This window comes from Callorhinus ursinus, unplaced genomic scaffold, assembly GCF_003265705.2.
Source record: "Callorhinus ursinus isolate GAN/ISIS: 27379988/994484 unplaced genomic scaffold, GSC_fseal_2.0 scaffold1, whole genome shotgun sequence".
Classification (NCBI taxonomy): domain Eukaryota; kingdom Metazoa; phylum Chordata; class Mammalia; order Carnivora; family Otariidae; genus Callorhinus; species Callorhinus ursinus.
In genome coordinates this window covers 140,591,389-140,608,863 of record NW_027397063.1, presented here as the reverse complement: position 1 = coordinate 140,608,863, position 17,475 = coordinate 140,591,389, and the positions used below count along the sequence as shown (strand labels likewise).

Here is a 17,475-nt window from a genome sequence, read left to right as displayed (position 1 = left end):
TCCTAGAATAACCAGGTTCCTTTTTTCCAGAAGTCTTCTAAGAAGTCTGTTAGCCTTTACTTGTTTGCCTCTTTTCCTGGCCAGCCAAGATTCCGTGTGGGCAAGGATCCTGCCCCTCCAGTGCCATGTAACAAGTCGTCCCACAAATATTTGTCAAGTGCACTAACCATATGCCAGACACCAGGTTAGGTACTGGGGACACAATAGCAAGCAAAACCAAGTCCCCGTTCTCCGGAGCTTATGCTCTAGTCCTCGATGGCACAGAGTGGATAATAAACATGTGAAATGAAGTAAAATTCCTGCACTGAAACAGGGTTTTCTGAGAGCTTTGGGAGTCTGTCTGGCACGGGGCAAACCGTACAGCCAGGCCCCGTGTTCCTCCAGCCCCGGTCGCCAGGCCAGATGGTGTCTCCACTTCTTAAACAAGTTGCTGTGATCCTGAATCCTGTAGTCAAAGCAGCGCCAGCTCTGATCGACCCCCTGTATGTGATGGCTCAGGTCAAGTACCTCTCAGGTGAGCCCAAGGGTCCCCTCACATCTGCTCATCTGTTCAGACACTGCCCCAGGTGAGCACCCACAGGCCCCCTGCCTGGGTGTTACACACACACACACACACACACACACACACACTCTCTCTCTCTCTCTCTCTCTCTCTCTCTCTCTCTCTCTCTCACCAGGCCTGGGGTGTTACACACACACACACACACACTCTCACCAGGCCTGCCTGGGGTGTTACACACACACACACACACGCACTCACACACACACACACTCTCACCAGGCCTGCCCGAATCTCTGGCCTCCACCCCCCCTGAAACCCGCCTAACTTCCGTGGCCAGCAGGGGTCTCTCCCACCCGGCCTGCTGCCGGTTGTTTCCACGCTCTGCGCCAGGTAAGTCCCTGAACTTCCATTATTACACCGGCGCCACGCCGACCCTGGGCTCCATGAGTCCTCAAAATAGACAGAAATTCCCTCAGGAAGTTTGCATTCTAGTGAGGGGAAATAGACAATAAACGTAACAACTAAGTGCACCTGGTTGTTAGGACACAGTAATGCCATGGAGAAAACTAAAGCAAGGGCAGGGAGGGGGTGGCAGGGTGGCAGTTTTTTAAAGGTGGTCCAAAGGGCCTCATGGGGAGGTGAGACCCTGTAGTATGAGGCTTTCAGAGGGTGGCCAGAGCAATATCCTTCCAGCTCTTTCCATCTCAAGGCCCAGGCCCTGGAGTGGGCGGGCAGGGGAGGGGAGAAGCGGAGCCTTATTGTCCTCTCTGAATACTCTCCCACACCCTGCGGCCTTGCACCCCCCATCTGCCTGGAAGACAAGCTCATCTCTGGTGTGCTGGGGGCTTCCAAAGGATCCCAAATGCGAAGGCATGTGTCTGGCCTCTGGCATGGCCTTGTGTGGGTCACACTGTGCAGAGGGCTCTACTGTCTTCATCCTCCAGCCTCCCAGTGTTTATGTGGGTTCCAGGCATACCCACAGTTTCAGGGGCTCCTGGGTATGAGGCAAAGGCAGGAGCATGCCCCCAGGGGTGCTACAGCTGCCAACAAGCAGGTTTCAGGCCAAAGCCAGGTCTCCAGCTGCTTAGGTTGCCATAGTGACATCTTCACGTTTCTGCAGCACACAAGGAAGGAGCAGGGAGTTGGGACCCACAAGCAGGTGCTCCCTACCCACTAAGTTATGGACCCTGAGCAGGAGCTGTTGAGAGACCTGGATGCAGAGGGAGGAGGACCTTCCTACCAACTCAGTGCACCCCCCCCTTGGGCGGCCGCCACGGCCCACTGAGGGCCAGCCTGGCTGCAGGGAAACCCCGTAGCCCCCTAGTGCCAGGGCATTCAGAGCTTAGCCTTAGGAGCCAATGGCCCTGGATTTCAATGCTGACTTGATCCCTTGCAAGCTGAGTGACTTATCGTCACAGGGTTCCAGTCCTACAGCTAAAAGACACAGATAATACTGCCAATCTCGCAGGGCCGGGCAAATATTAAACCACCCTTTCTAAAGGTGCTTTGCATGTGTTGGGTATAGAGCAGGTGCTTCATAAGTTGGGGCTATTATAGTTGCCATTATTGTTAGGTTTCATTCTGCTCTGAGGTATGGGAATCAAGACTTAAGTGATCCCTGGAGCTCCCAGACAGAGCAGTGACGTGACTTAGCCATCTCCCTGAGGGTTACAGAGAGAAAGGAGGGGGTCACCCCCTGGTTCGAGTTTCCTGGCTTTTGTCTGGGTCAAGGCACAAACTGTAGTTCTGGTTTTAAGAAGAGACGTCCGAGTGAAACAGAGCAGAACCAGGTCAAATGGCCAACTTGTGTATTTCCGGGCAACGGGACAAACTTCATTCTGCCCTTACATACTGGGCCCTGGGAGTCCCCAGGGACCCCTGGATGTAGAGGCCTGTTTCTCATTTCTAGGAGAGTTAGAGAATGCCCAGAGCACTCTGCAGCGCTGCCTGGAGCTGGACCCCACCTCCGTGGATGCCCACCTCCTCATGTCCCACATCTACCTGGCACAGGGCAATTTTGCCAAGTGTTCTCACTGCTTAGAGCTGGGCGTCAGCCACAACTTCCAGGTGCGGGTCCTCTATGCCCAGCCGCCCACTCAACACCCAATGGCCCACCCAGCTGCAGCCCCTATTTGCCCCGGGAGGGTAGCCCCAGGAGCTCCCTGCAGCCTTCAGACCCTTCTGCCGGCCAAAGGCAGGGGCAGGCTCAGTGGGCTTCTGGCACTTTCTCCAGGCTGGGTGCTGTGAGTAGCCGCAGCAGCATGCCAGAGTCCCGTGCCCCACTATGCTCCTCTAGGTCCGAGACCACCCCCTCTACCACTACATCAAGGCCAGGGCCCTCAACAAGTCTGGGGACTATGCAGAAGCCATAAAGACACTGAAAATGATCATAAAATTACCAACTCAGAAGATGGAAGAAGGCAAGAAGTTCCGTGGGCCCTCTGTACAGCCCAGCGAGCGGGTGTCCATCCTACTGGAATTGGCAGATGCCCTCCGGATGAATGGGGAGCTGGTAAGAGATGCCATGCTCTCTTCCCTTGGGACTGGGGCATTTGGAGGTCCAGAGTAATCAACCCAGGCTCTTTGATTCTGGCTGATGTTTATTTGTGCTACTATTTGAGCCTTTATTCATTTGGGAGCACATCTTCCCCCTGCCTAAAGACTTCAGTGGCTCCCACTGCCCTCGAGATAAAGTCCAAACCCTACTGAGTCCTGCATGATCTGTCCCCTGCCTACCTCACTGTCCCCATGAGGATCCCACGCAGGCAGAGCACAGAGGCCCATGAAGGCCGCCGCAGGTGGTCGTGCCGACTGGGCGATGTAGAGCTCCAGTGGATGTCATCATCCCACCACAGCCTTTACGAACTGTGTCCCCTCGGAGTTTTGTGGTATACAATTTGCTCAACTGTACGAGGCAGTGCTGGGGCCTTGGACAGGCTGGCTAGGCAAAGGCAGTGAGCACCTGAGCATCCCATGCTGGTGTAAAGAAGCAGCAGAGAAGACAGAGGCAGGTAGGGGGAGTAGAGCTGGCTCCCCGTGCTCCCTTGGCCCCACTCACCCAGAAGCAGTTTGTCAGCAGAGCTTCAAGACCATTTCTGTGATCCACCAGTACAGGGGCATCTGGCCTCCTGTGAAAATCCTGCCATCAAGAAGGAACAGCCTGTGAGGCCCTTTCTCCTTAAAAGTTAAAAATTGCCTTCTGGGCAAAGATGGCGATGCAGAAGCCTGTTGGTTGTACTTTCCTCCTTTAAATCTGCCAAAAGGAACACAAGACTTAAAAGTGGGGAAGGAATCTCCATCTATAACAAAATCAGGGAAGGGCTGTATCCCAGAAGAGTTGATTCAGCTGGTCATTTATTCGGCTAGTGATTGAGGGCCAGCTATACGCCAGGCACCATGTGGGGGCTGGGGATAGAGGAGGGCAGCCCGCAAGGTCCCTGTCCTTTCAGAACTTACCGTCTGTGGGGGAGAGAGAAGGCAGGGTGCCATGAGTGGGACCTGAGGTTCTGGCATTTGCCTGAAACTTTCTGGAGATGTGGTCAAACCAGGAAAAGCAGGGGCATTCCTCTTTTGGAAGGGCAGGACCACTGGACAAGAACTCTCTGCTAAAATGCATTCTTGCTTCTCTCTGTCCAGACTCCTTTCTAGGAGACGTGGGCCAGAGGAAAGGAAGGAGGGAAATGACCAGAAAATCAGTTCTGCAGCTGTCTTTGCTAGGATGACAGATTTGCAAACTGAGGGCTTCCCTGTGAGCCAGGGGTTCCATCCTGACCCCCCAGCTTCTCATAAAGTCTACCCCAAAAGGGAGGACCCACAGAAAGCTCAGAGGAAATGTGTTTTCTAGGGTGGCTGTGCTAGGCCCTCTCCCTCCCCAGCCGCATTCCTGAGAAAAGGGAATGAAAATCTCATTTGAGAATGAGCAGTGATCAGATGGGGTCCAAAATGGTGGTTATAGGGAAGGAAGGAGGCGAGGGAGGGAGGAAAGAAGGAAGGAGGAGGGAAGAAGGGAGGAAAGGTAGGAAGGAGGGGGGAAGGATGGGAGGGGATGGAGAGGGGAAGGATGGGAGGGGATGAAGGAGGGGGGCAGGAAGGAGAGAAAAGGACAGGAGGAGGAGAGAGGAAACAAAATCACAAGCCAAAGACAAGTGAGGGTTACACTTTGGGAGAAAGAGTATAATACAAAATAAAAGAAATATTTATTTATTTATTTGGTTGTCTTTTTTTTTTTTTAAGATTTTATTTATTTATTTGACAGAGAGACACAGTGAGAGAGGGAACACAAGCAGGGGGAGTGGGAGAGGGAGAAGCAGGCTTCCCGCGGAGCAGGGAGCCCGATGCAGGGCTCGATCCCAGGACCCCGGGATCATGACCTGAGCCGAAGGCAGACGTGTAACGACTGAGCCACCCAGGTGCCCCAGAAAGATGATTCTTGGTAGAATTTAAAAGAGATGATTTCCACCACTTTTATCAAGAGTTAAGAAGAAAAGACAGCAGACCACACGTAAAGGCAGGAATGAGGTCAAACACAGCAGCATATAAAAATGAAAACAACAACAAAAATGAAAACAAAACAAGTTGACAGAAGACCCGAGAATGTATCTGTGATCATAAAATTGTAAATGAAATAAATGTACCTATTAAATAAAGGAGGCATTAGAGTGGTTTAAACAAACAGAAGGAACCCTTACTGTCTGTACTTCAAAAACTGAAGGACCCACCCAGAATGGAAGTAAAAACATGGTACAAACATACGAAGCAAACAAAAAGAAAGCAGAGGTTGAGGAAGAAATGTCTGGTAAGGCTGAATCCAAGTCAAAAAGGACCATCATGGGGAAAGAGAGTCACTTTGTTAAATTAATCAAGGGGACAAATATAATGAAGAAATAATTCAAATAGACTTTTTGTACCAAATACCATGACATTAAAATACCTTTGGGGCACCTGGGTGGCTCAGTGAGTTAAGCGTCTGCCTTCAGCTCAGGTCATGATCTCAGGGTCCTGGGATGGAGCCCCAGGGGTGAGGGGGGCTCCCTGCTCAGCGGGGAGTCTGCTTCTCCCTCTGCCCCTCCCCCTGTTCCTGCATGAGCACGTGCGTGTGTGCACACGCGCTCTCTCTCTCTCTCAATAAATAAGTAAAATCTTTAAATAAACAAATTAATAAGAATAAAAATAAAGCATACATTTGGCCAAAAGCAGGAAAGTCCAAGGAGATGTGTCCATAGGTCTCCAACAGGAAGGAATCGCCAGCAGATGTCGAAGTGCTAAGGAACAGGCTGGTTCCTACAGCTGAAGGTTTCTGTACCCCCAGCTAGCCAGGCACCTTCCCCCTGCCATCCCCCGGGAACAGCAGTTGTGGACATTGAAGGGCTGTCTCTCCCTTCTGCCACTGGAGCCTCTCTGCGGGTGGATGTGAGCCATCCTACCCTTGGCTTCCATGTAGCAGGACTGCTCCCAGCTGTCTCTCTGTTTCCTTTCTCTTTCGGGGTCAGGAGTGGAAAGAGGGATCACTTTAAGTCTCCTCCAGGAGGTTTCAAGTGTTGTCAGGCCACCTGTGGTGGGTGACAGCTCACGGAGGGTCTATTGGGTTCCCATGTCCCAGCATGAGGCCACCAAGGTCATGCAGGATGCCATCAACGAGTTCAGTGGCACACCAGAGGAGATCCGCATCACCATCGCCAATGTGGACTTGACCCTGAGCAAGGGGAACGTGGACATGGCACTGAGCATGCTGAGGAAGATCACGCCCAAGCAGCCCTGCTACATGGAAGCCAAGGAAAAGATGGGCAACATCTACCTGCAGACCCGCAAAGACACCCGCCTCTACATCGGCTGCTACCGGTAAGCCCCAGGCAGCGGCACCCTGCCGGCCTCAGCTCCAGCGGTGTTTTAGGGAGTGTTTCCTCCAGATTATGTTTCTTCCACCTGGGTCTCCATTCCGCGCCCTCCAGGTGTGTTAGATGCAAGTACAGGATTTCCTGTGGGTCAGAATTTGAGTGTGCTCAGTCAGGCTGGCTCATTGCTGAGTCCTGAAGATCCAGAACTGAATCTGTCCTTTGCTGTCCTGTGTGGCCCCACATTCTGGTGGGAACCATGGGAATGTGCTTCTGCCCTGGCCCCTGACTCTGCCTGTCCCTGAAGAAATGTCCAGTGATTTGATGTGGCCGATGAGAGGGGCAAGAGTGGGGAGAGCTGGGATTAGAAGCCCTGTCTATATACTTTGACACTGGGGCCTCCAAAGTACCTTCCCAGCCCCTCCCTCAAGCAAAACTCTGCCTCCGCAATCCAGGTGGGAGGCGGTGCTGGGGGTGGGGGCCGGGGCGGGGGGAGGGGGAGGTGAAGCCAAGAGCAGTGGGAAACCAATAAACAGTGGAGTGGTCACATGGAGTTTTAGAAAGTGCAGGATGCCTGCTTATACAGAGGGGTCTGGCGGGTGGGTGGGGGGTGTTTAAGAGTGGAGGCCAGAGGGGTCGATGGAAGCTCTGGCATGATCCAGAACACAGATGAGGAGAGCCTAGACTAAGGTGGCTAACACAGGCCCTCATACACAGTGGGCTTTCCATGAGTATTAGGTGATGAATGGCTGAATGAATTAGTGGGAAAGAAGAGGAGAAGGTGGATTCAGAAACATGAAAGATGTACAGGTCTGAGCTAAGTTTTTGGTTGCTTTTGCAGGGAGCTCTGCGAACACCTGCCTGGTCCCCACACCAGCCTGCTACTGGGTGATGCTTTCATGAACATTCAGGAGGTGAGTGAAAGCCTCATGGCCTTGCCAAGTGGTCCCCTGATCTCACGTCTCCAGTGGGAGAGGAGACAGAGAGAGAGAAACCTCTGGATACTTTTCCCACCAGCCCGAAAAGGCCCTGGAGGTATATGAGGAGGCCTATAGAAAGAACCCACACGATGCATCCCTGGTCAGCAGGATCGGGCAAGCCTATGTGAAGACTCACCAGTACACCAAGGTCAGGCTAGTTTGGAGTGGGGAGGTGGGGGCAGCCCAGCAGGGAAGAGGGAGGAGGATGCACGGGTAGGAGGATCTGGATGGGAGGGGAGTGGCTGCGTTTCCACCCTAGCTCCCTGCTGAATGGGGTACCCAGGGGAGAATTCAGAAGCCAGCCACCCACCCCCAACACACACTCCTGCTCAGCTTGAGCCCTCTGCAGCTTCCATCTCAGGCTTCAGGCTTCTGTGTTCTGGAGGGACACACAGGTGTGGTGGCCACCGAGGGAACGCGGTGTGAGGCACTCAAGGGTAGAACCAAACCCAATGCCGGTATTTCCTGTTTGCCATAAGGCAATTAATTATTATGAGGCTGCGCAGAAGATCAGCGGACAGGACTTTCTGTGCTGTGATCTGGCTGAGCTGCTCCTGAAGTTGAAGAAATTCAATAAGGCGGAGAAAGTTCTGAAACAAGCACTGGAACATGACTTTGGTGAGGCCATGTCCTAAAGTCCCTCCCCCAGCATACTGTGCCCCGCTCTTGCCCCCCTCCCTCTTGTCCCGCAGAGTGATGCAGGGGTCCTGAGCCCAGGCCCCTCCCTCCCCCATCCCCGGCTTCCCAGGGGCCAGAGAACACTGATTTGAGTTTCCATTTTGCAGTCAAAGACATCCCGACCATGATGAACGATGTCAAGTGCTTGCTTTTGCTGGCAAAGGTTTATAAGAGTCATAAAAAGGAAGATGTGGTGGGAACTTTGAATGAGGTAATTGACAACAGACAACAGACTCAAGCTCTTTAGCTGCCATTTCCTGACGGGAGCTATAGAAGGAAGGATAGGACTGCAGGTCTGGAAGGCTCCAGGGCTGGCCCTCAAAGGAGGACCTAGGTTCACCTCAGACTTCTGCCTCCCATTTATTCCCACACCTGCGCTCTTCGCTGATGGTGCTCCAAAGTGCCCGAAGGCCAGCTGGGCCGGGCTGGGGAAGGCAGGGAGGAAGAAGGTGCCCTTATCCTCAAGGATGCTGGTGGTGATAATACTGCACAATGCCAGTGGGTACAGCACTAGGCTTTTTGCTTTCTTATTAATTTTCACAGTAGCCTTTTGAGATAAGCACTGTGACGTTCCTGTTCCTGACTTTGGGCACATTCCGGTTAAGAAATGTGCCCAAAGTCACACTGCTAGTAAGTGGTGGAGCTGAGACTGGAACCAGGTCTGACCTGATCCAACCGAAGCTCTTTCCCCACCGGGCTGCCACAATGGCACACTTCCCAGCCATTCCCACCATACCTTCCTCACTCTTTCTAGCAAGGGCATCACCAGCCACTTGTCCCTGGGGGGCATTCTGTGGGTGTAGGAGTGGAGCCCACTGTCACTGCTGGAGATGATTTATTCTCTTGCTTCCCATTGGATTCCCACTCCTGTTTGGCCCTTAGAAAGCCCAAAGCTTAACCCTGGCGTCTTCGTTCCTCTCGTTCTGATGCTCCCCGGTTACTCGCTTGATCCTCTTATGTCATGGATATTTGCAGAGGCTGCCTCAAATTCCCAACAGGGCAATATTCAGCGCAAATGGGTCTATCAAACCCCAGCCTGCTCTGAGCACTTACTGTGTGTTGCTCTAGCGCCAATTAGACACAGGAAGTAGCAGGGTATCATGGAAACAGGTAAACAAGTACAGTCCAGTGGAGTGTTTTGTTTGGGTGCCTTTGCTTCTACTCCTGCCCCAGAGGCAGAGCCAGCTGAGTACTCAGCCAGTGGCCTTGCCTGTCCAGAGTGACCCAGATTTGCTCAAGGGCACTTGAGATGCCCTTTCTGAGAATCTGCTGACACAGAAACAAGAGCGTGGGGACTTGTGAATTGGCCTGAGATCTAGCACATCAGGCTCTAAGTCTGATCCTGAGTTTATTGGTCTCCCCAGGCCATGGACCTCCAGTCTCGGATACTGAAGCGTGTTCCACTGGAGCAACCAGAAATGACCCCCGCCCAGAAGCAACTGGCAGCCTCCATCTGTGTCCAGTTTGGGGAGCACTACTTGGCAGAGAAGGAGTTTGCCAAGGCAGTGCGGTCTTATAAGGATGCCCTCTTCTACTCGCCTGTCGACAATAAGGTGGGGTCCTCAAAGCCAGAACCTGCCCCTTCTCTTGAGCCATGACGTCTTGCCGAGACCCCTGCCAAGGGGTAGAGGCCAGGTCCTTTCCTGGGCCGCCCTGAGGAGCTGCAGGTGTAAGGTCTGGAGCCACTGGTGTGGGGAGCCTGCTCTAGCTGACCCCGGGGCCCTCAGCCATCACAGCCCTTGGACCAAGGCTGGGAAGCCTCCTTTTGGACAGCCATTGTGGGAGGCAGAGCGGGAAAGATGCTGCCGGAAGTCATGTTAGTCTGGCATTTCCAGGTCCCCCTTGGAGGTGCGGACACAGTGAGAGCTGTAGCTGCCAGGGGCCTTCAGGCACAAAGCCAGACTAAGCTGCCAAGGAGGTTTAGGGTCATGCGGGAGGTATGGCCCACATGAGGCAACGGTGGCTGGAGTCCATACTAGGAGAACGGAGGAAGAGCTTAGTGCCACTCTGCCGAGTCATTCATTCATTCATTCATTCATTCAACACACACTCATTTGGGGCACCTGGGTGACTCAGTCGGTTAAGCGTCTGCCTTCGGCTCAGGTTGTGATCCCAGGGTCCTGGGATGGGGCCCCACAGGCTCTCTGCTCAGCAGGGAGCCTGCTTCTCCCTCGCCCTCTGCCTGACTCTCTGGCCTCCTTGTGCTCTCTCTCTCTTTCTGTCAAATAAATAAATAATTAAAATCTTTTTTAAAAAACAAAAACAAAGCATGCACTCGTTTAACAGAGATCTCATATGCGCCAGGCTCAGTGCTAGGCCCGGGAGACAATGGGCCAAGACCTGTCCCTGCCCATAGACTGCCTCAGGCAGGGGGACAGATGAGCACACTTGCAGTTCCAATGCTACACGAAACGTGCCTGCCTGTGGGTCCGCACACTGTGGGAACTCAGAAGACGGGCACCTGGCTCAGAGTCTGGGGCACAGAAGGCGACCCAGAGGCGGTTCAGTCAGAGCCGGAGAAGTATGAGTTACCCAGGCCCCAAGTGTCAGAGGTTAGTTAGTAAAACACATGGTATGATTGGAGTACTGGTGAGGGAAAAGGGGAAGGCCAGAGACCTATTGTGAAGGCAGAACTAAGAGAAATGGGTGATGAGAGCGGGAGACATCAGTCTCCCGAGTTTTCCCATGATGCTCACTGGTCGATTCTGTCCGGTTTTGTCGCAGGTGGTGCTGAAGCTGGCGCAGCTCTACCTCCTGCAGGGGCAGTTGGACTTGTGTGAGCAGCAGTGTACCATCCTCCTGCAGTCCAAGCAGAACCACGAGACCACCGCAGTGGTATGCGGCCGCCGAACCTTCTGCCTGCCCTCCCCAGGCTCCCTGTGACTGCCTGAGGGCTGCTGCCCAGCCCCAGAACTCAGAGGCCTGGCCGCCCCGGCAGAGGGGACCGAGCACAGGGGCTGGCTGCCCTTCACGCAGCAGGGGGTGGGCTGGCAGCCGGGGCCAACATCATGGGGGCGACGGGGAGGCTGATTCCCTCCCCGGGGGCGGTGGGGGGGGGAACCACACCCATAGTTGGTGAAGGCAAGGGTGGGACAGGTTCCTGGGTTTACAGAAGTGTGTCGGAAAAGGCCTCTCCTGTCTTGACTTCTCTCCTCCCTAACACCCAGCCAGCCGCCAGGACCACCCCACAGAAGAGGGGAGCCCTCATTCCGCCTCCACTGCCTGTGGCTGGCAGTTCTCAGACACGGGCCGAGGGGCTGGTTCTGCTGCCTGTCAAAGGGTCCCACTGGTGTCCACCCCTGGGCTTATCTTCCAGCTTCAGTCCTCGCCCCAGCTCCCCCCCGCCCCCCGCCCCAGGCAGGCCCTTCCTTCTGGGCTCCTCCTGTGGCTGCTTCTCCCTGTGCCCAGAGAGGCTCCCCTGGAAGTCCTTTCCCACCTGCCCTATCCCCAACCCCCGGCCAGCCTCCCCACCAGTCGCCTGCGAACTACTGCCAGGAATTCCAGAGCACCGTGTGTTTTCTGATAGATGATGGCTGACCTGATGTTTAGAAAACAGAAATGTGAAGCCGCTGTCGATCTCTACCGCCAAGTCCTGGAGAAAGCGCCAGGTAACGGCCTGCATCAGTTCCCACCCCACAAGGGCTACTCTCCCGGAGAAGGGTGGGCCCCCTCCCCTCCTTCCTGACTGGGCAGAGGAAGCCCCTTCCTCTCTGATTGTTCCCAGAGAGGCAGGAAACTGATAAAGCCCCGATGGAACATACTGGCCCTTCCCGAGTCCAGGGGGCCAGTTCCTGGTCTGAGGCAGGGCAGTGCTTGGCACTGGACCCAGGAGAGCCTGTCTGTCCCTGCATCACAGCCATTGGACTGGATGTGGCCCCCTTCTGAGGTCACAGCACCTGGAGGTGGCTAGAAATTCTTCCTGATTAGGTAGCTACATTTCCCCTCACTGCAGTATGAAAGCACCCCTCTTGCTGGGGCAGGGACCATACCTGAGGCTCAGACTTGAGCCCCCACAGGCCCACAACCAGCTCTGCCTAGAGGCCCAGCAGAGTGCCGCTGTTAGGAGTGCGGATCCTGGAGCCAGACGGCCTATGTCTAACTCAAGCTCTTCCACTCACCAGCTGTGTAACCGTTGGCAGAGAACTTCTTTGTGTCTCAGTTTCCTCATCTGTGAAATGGGAAAAATAGGTACCTCATTGTGTGGTTAATATATAGGTAAAGCACTTCATGCCAGGTACAGTACAAGCGTTCGCTATTATTACTGCTTTTCAGTATGATTATTATTCTCTCAACTTTGGAGACCAGTGGAGACATTGAAGCTGCTGGGATGTCCCTGCTCAGCCCAAACGGGCAGTGTCTGCTGGTCCCCTCGCTTCTCCATGCCTGCCCACAGCACCCAATGGGACTTAGCTAGTGGTTATCACAGCCTGAATATTTCTGCTTTCTTATTTTAGACAATTTTTTGGTATTGAATAAACTAATTGATCTGCTATGGAGAAGTGGCAGACTTGAAGATGCCCCTGCCTTCTTTGAATTGACCAAGAGGATGTCCAGCCGCATTCCTTTGGAGCCAGGGTTCAACTACTGCAGAGGCATCTACAGCTGGTAAGCTGGAGGGTGGGGTGGGGGGGCGGGAGGGGGGCTGTCCTGGCAGTTATAGGCAGGGGTTCTTCCTGGCAGACACGCTGGGCCTCTGCAGAAATCCAGCCTGCAGATCAGGGCGCTGGGAGAGCAGCGATCCAGCTCCGCTGTGTGCAGACTAAGGGAGTGGCTCCTGCGTGTCCCTGCCCTCCCTGGACCTCAGTTTCCCTCTCTGGTTCTTGGTATTTCTCTTCTCCGCTACAGGCACATAGGGCAACCCAACGAAGCACTGAAGTTTCTAAACAAAGCGCGCAAGGACAGCACTTGGGGCCAGAGTGCCACCTACTACATGGTGCAGATCTGTCTGAACCCAGACAACGAGATCGTGGGCGGAGAGGTTTTTGAGAACCTGGTGGCTGAGAGCAAGTAGGGGCCCGGCCGACCTGGGGGCAGGGGTGCAGGGGCAGGACCCTGGGAAAGGCGGGGAGAGCCACGCGCGGCGGGGTCCAGGCCAAGTGAGGGCCCCGCGGGTTCCCGGGTTCCCGGGTTCCCGGGTTCCCGTGTCCGACGGCCGCAGCTCCACCGACAGGAAGGACTCGGAGCAGCACGGTGTGCGCACCGCGGAGAAGCTGCTGCGTGAGTTTTACCCGCACTCGGCCTGGGGCCATACCCAGCTGCGGCTCCTGCAGAGCCTCTGCCTGCTGGCCACCCGGGAGAAGGCCAACGTGGAGGCGGCGCTGGGCACCTTCATCGAGATGGCGCAGGCAGAGGTGGGCCGGCGCGCGGGGCGGGCGGCGGCGGGGGGGCGAGGCTGGGGGCCCAGCGCACCCACGCCCGCTCCCACCCCTCATCCCCACCCCGTGCGCAGAAGGACAGCGTCCCCGCCCTGCTGGCCACGGCACAGGCCTACGCGCTGCTGAAGCAGGTCCCCAAGGCGCGCACGCAGCTGAAGCGTCTGGCCAAGGCCCCGTGGGCGCTGGGCGAGGCAGAGGACCTGGAGAAGAGCTGGCTCCTACTGGCTGACCTTTACTGCCAGGGCGGCAAGTTCGACCTGGCCACCGAGCTGCTGCGGCGCTGCGTGCAATACAACAAGGCAGGGGGCGCGCTGCCGTCGGGGAAGCGGGGACGCCAGGTGGAGGCGGGGCGCGAGGGGCGCGTGGGCGTCGGGGGCAGAGGAGGTGCGGGTTGGAACCCGGTGAGAAGAGGCCGGAGAAAAGGGGGGCATGTGCACGCTAGAGCAAGATGGGAACGGGACCCGGGGGCAGGTGGGGGGAGGGGGACGGGGCAAGGCAAGAGGAGGCGCACCGGGTCGGGCAGCCAAGAGAGATGGGAAGGGTTCAGGGGGTCGAGGGGCGTGGGGGTCAGAGCAGGAGGGCTGTGGGGAAAGGGGTCACGCAAGCGTCGGGGTAGCCTAGAGGGGGCGCACAGTTGACCCCTCGCAAAGGTGGGAGATGCTGCTGGAGTCCCTGGGAGGTTCGAGTTAATGCGGCTCACCACCCTCCTTTGCTTCCCCCTCCCCCCGCGGGTTGTGCCCTGTGCTGCCACTGGGTGTGGCTTTCCCTACAGTCCTGCTGCAAGGCCTATGAGTACATGGGCTTCATCATGGAGAAGGAGCAGTCCTACAAAGACGCAGCCACCAACTACGAGCTGGCCTGGAAATACAGTCATCATGCCAACCCTGCCATTGGTAAGGCAAGCAGCCACCGTGCATGTGGGCAAGGAGGGAGATGGGCAGGAGGACCGCTACCCTGGTTCTTGGGTAGTTAGGGTGCCACTGTCTGTGTTCCCTGTGCCCCTGGACAGGCTTCAAACTCGCTTTCAACTACTTGAAGGACAAGAGATTTGTGGAGGCCATTGAAGTCTGCCACCATGTAAGCCATTATAAGCCCCTGGGAGACACTGGGGGTGGGGGTAGGGGACTGGGTGCAGTGACCTGGTCCTGCGGCAGAGACAGACACCCCTGGCCTGATGCTGCACCCCCTTTCTCCCTCTGTCCCAGGTCCTCAGAGAGCATCCTAACTACCCCCAAATCAGAGAAGAAATTTTGGAAAAGGCCCAAGGGTCTCTGAGGCCCTAGGTGTAGTCAGTGGGAGCCAGGGCGGGTGGAAGCCATCAAGCTACAGATGTTTCACAGAGGGGTTGGGAAGTGGGTCAGGGGAGAAGACATTCAGAAAATGACATATTCTTACCCATTTCTATATTGTGTGTGGTTTGTTTGAATCATGCCTCATCGGGTCTAAGGGGCATCCCAAAGCTTTGTGTTATTAAGGCACAAGAGGCAATTTTGCTCTGAGGAAGAGAGGGATCCGCCAGCCTAACTTATGCTGGGCTCATTGGGCACCTTCTTCCATTTTTATTCCAGACTCTGTGAGGGAGCAGAGGGGAACAAAGAGGTGGTTTAAAAAAAAAAGTTCCCTACCGCTATTGTCATATTATTATGTCAGTTTATAAATGCCTCCCCTCTCCTCTCTGGTCTCCAGACCCCCAGAGCTCAAGAAGCAACTACTCCTCCCTGCCCTACCGGCCACACCATCCTGCCCGGCTGGGACACAGACAGGAGGACCAGCTCAGGGGGTCCCAGAGCTGAGGCTCTGTGTGAGGGAGGCCATCATCCTGCAGCTTGTGAGCGCCCTTGGCTCACTCTGTCCGTACATTCTGTCTCCCCAAGTCCTCCGCTGGTCTCTGCTGGTCCTCACTGATTTGGGACAAACCTGATTACCCGTGCCTGGTACAGGGAAATACAGCCCAAGAAAATACAGTTCCCACTTCACATTTTCTAAAAGACACTGACCAACAAATTTATCCTCCAGAAGCCCTTTTCACACCGCGGGGGACACAAGCAGTGGGCCCTATTTAGATGAATTATGTTACTTGTAATGGGCAAGAGGGTGACAGAGGTCACTTTTGCTCCAGCTCCCAACACCTCTCTTCTTCTTTCTCATGATGGCAGTAATGGGCCAGTCTGGCTTAGAGGGAGGAACTCTGAACTGGGAGTCAGGAGTGTGACCTTCCCAAGACCATCCGCTCTTTGGACCTCAGTGTCCCCCTCTGTGGCAGGAAATTAGACTAGATGTGCGTGTTCCCAAACCATGATACAAATCCCTGCCAGTGATATACAGCAAACATTTTACAGTTTAATAACTATGTGTTTAAATATCATTGTTACGTAACAGAGAAAAATAACTAGCATGATGAACTCATGAATTCATGAGTGCTGTTAACTCAGAATGGTTCTAACTTCTTTTTTTTTTTTAAAGATTTATTTATTTATTTATTTATTTGAGAGAGAGAGAATGAGATAGAGAGCATGAGAGGGGAGAGGGTCAGAGGGAGAAGCAGACTCCCCGCTGAGCAGGGAGCCCGATGTGGGACTCGATCCCGGGACTCCAGGATCATGACCTGAGCCGAAGGCAGTCGCTTAACCAACTGAGCCACCCAGGCGCCCAGAATGGTTCTAACTTCTAAGCATATCGATGTAATTGATGTAAAGCAAAATACTTAGTATGCGTAGAATGCAGCTATGGCAAAATTTTCAAGAGAAGTTGTCCAGTGACGAAAGTTTGGGAACCGAACAGGTAGGGGTTGCTTTTAGAACACACAAAATTGTCCTTAATGGTGGCTGAGCCTTGTTTTTATAACATCCTGCTGATCACATGCATGGCCTCTTGATCTGAGTCAGTGACCTGGAATGCTTTCCCCAGGTTACTACCCTTCCTATGGGAAACCAGTCCCCTTTCCTAGCATCTGCTTTACAATCTGGTTTCTTGGGGCAGGTCATTGAGAGACAGTTTGTCTGTATGGAGAATGATGCTGTAAAGGATTGTACATTAATCACATTTTTATTGCTGTTAAAACCTAAATTGTCTATATTTATCTTAAAAAAAAAAAAAAAAAAGCCCAGGAAGTGATCCTGTTGCCCTAGACGGGGAGTGGGCAGGTTCAGTCCAGCCATGGGCTGTGTCCATGGTTTAGGAGCCTGTGGGGGCTTCCAGCCAGGGAACTGGAGCGGCCAGGAGCTGCCATCCAGATCCCCAGGCTAATCAGAGCAGGGCCTCAGAGCCCTTGGAGAGGCCCAGATTTTGAATCACACATGCTGAAGCAATCTCTGCAAGAGGGTTCCCGGGAACCCTCAGGGGGAAGACAGAACAACGAAATGTACCAGGATACTCCACCCTGACAAGCCTAAGGCCTGGCTGTCCCTGGCTAAGTTGGTTACAGGGACAGGCTGCCCACCATAGGCCAGGCTCCAAGCTATGGATCCTCTCCCAGCCATTGACGATGTGGCCACGTGGCCATGTCCAGAGATAAGAGACAGATACCCAAAGAGTGACGGAACTTGCAAACAAGAGAGGATAGAACATAGAAATAGAGGCAGAAATATAAAAACAAAATGGAAGTCACAAACGAGGCTTGCATGTCCCGGGCACTCTCCTAAGTGCTGTATATATGCGAACTGAATGAGCTTATGAGGCGAGCGGTGTGATTAGTTGCACAGTATTGAGGACACCAAGACCCCGTGGTAGTAGAGGGGACATGATCTACCTAAGCCACCTTGCCAGGTAGTAGAAGAGCTGGGATTTGAACCTGGCACTCTGGGTCCGTGCTCTCACCCAATAAGCCACAGAGATGAAATAAGGAGAGCCCAGCACAGATGAAAAGGCAGAGAATTAGAGCCAGATCTGGTCTCCTTGTTTGGTCCTCCCTTCCAGCCCTCCGTATAAATCATTCCTAAGGGGGAGCTCAACCCTGCTCCTCAGGCCCTAGTCTGGGAGTCCCCAGGGCAGGGTGCGGCCTGCTCCTCGGCCTGCTCCTCATCCCGCAGCCGGGCTGCTGGGGACCGGTCAGACGGGTCTGGCTGGTGCGGATGGTTGAAGTCCTGCAGCTTCCGGTGCTCAAGTCCCCA

At 54.5% G+C, this 17,475-nt stretch overlaps 1 protein-coding gene across 5 annotated transcripts in view; it reads left to right on the top strand.

Annotated features, from left to right (window-relative positions):
• TTC21A (tetratricopeptide repeat domain 21A) overlaps nucleotides 1–17,475 on the top strand; it is a 40,669-nt gene that overhangs the window by 14,917 nt on the left and 8,277 nt on the right. For 3 of the 5 annotated variants that reach the window (XM_073901787.1, XM_073901785.1, XM_073901778.1), the window contains 18 exons: nucleotides 385–514; nucleotides 2,412–2,569; nucleotides 2,799–3,014; nucleotides 6,102–6,340; nucleotides 7,175–7,247; nucleotides 7,351–7,461; nucleotides 7,793–7,931; nucleotides 8,099–8,202; nucleotides 9,356–9,544; nucleotides 10,716–10,826; nucleotides 11,518–11,599; nucleotides 12,446–12,596; nucleotides 12,837–12,998; nucleotides 13,162–13,342; nucleotides 13,441–13,665; nucleotides 14,139–14,259; nucleotides 14,376–14,443; nucleotides 15,053–15,451. In XM_073901787.1, the coding sequence (XP_073757888.1) occupies nucleotides 385–514; nucleotides 2,412–2,569; nucleotides 2,799–3,014; nucleotides 6,102–6,340; nucleotides 7,175–7,247; nucleotides 7,351–7,461; nucleotides 7,793–7,931; nucleotides 8,099–8,202; nucleotides 9,356–9,544; nucleotides 10,716–10,826; nucleotides 11,518–11,599; nucleotides 12,446–12,596; nucleotides 12,837–12,998; nucleotides 13,162–13,342; nucleotides 13,441–13,665; nucleotides 14,139–14,259; nucleotides 14,376–14,443; nucleotides 15,053–15,271 (2,679 nt within the window). In that variant the 3' untranslated portion in view covers nucleotides 15,272–15,451. Of the gene's footprint in view, nucleotides 1–384; nucleotides 515–2,411; nucleotides 2,570–2,798; nucleotides 3,015–6,101; nucleotides 6,341–7,174; nucleotides 7,248–7,350; nucleotides 7,462–7,792; nucleotides 7,932–8,098; nucleotides 8,203–9,355; nucleotides 9,545–10,715; nucleotides 10,827–11,517; nucleotides 11,600–12,445; nucleotides 12,597–12,836; nucleotides 12,999–13,161; nucleotides 13,343–13,440; nucleotides 13,666–14,138; nucleotides 14,260–14,375; nucleotides 14,444–14,571; nucleotides 14,771–15,052; nucleotides 15,452–17,475 lie in introns of those variants that run through there. The other 2 variants (XM_025884115.2, XM_073901779.1) reach the window with 2 other exon arrangements.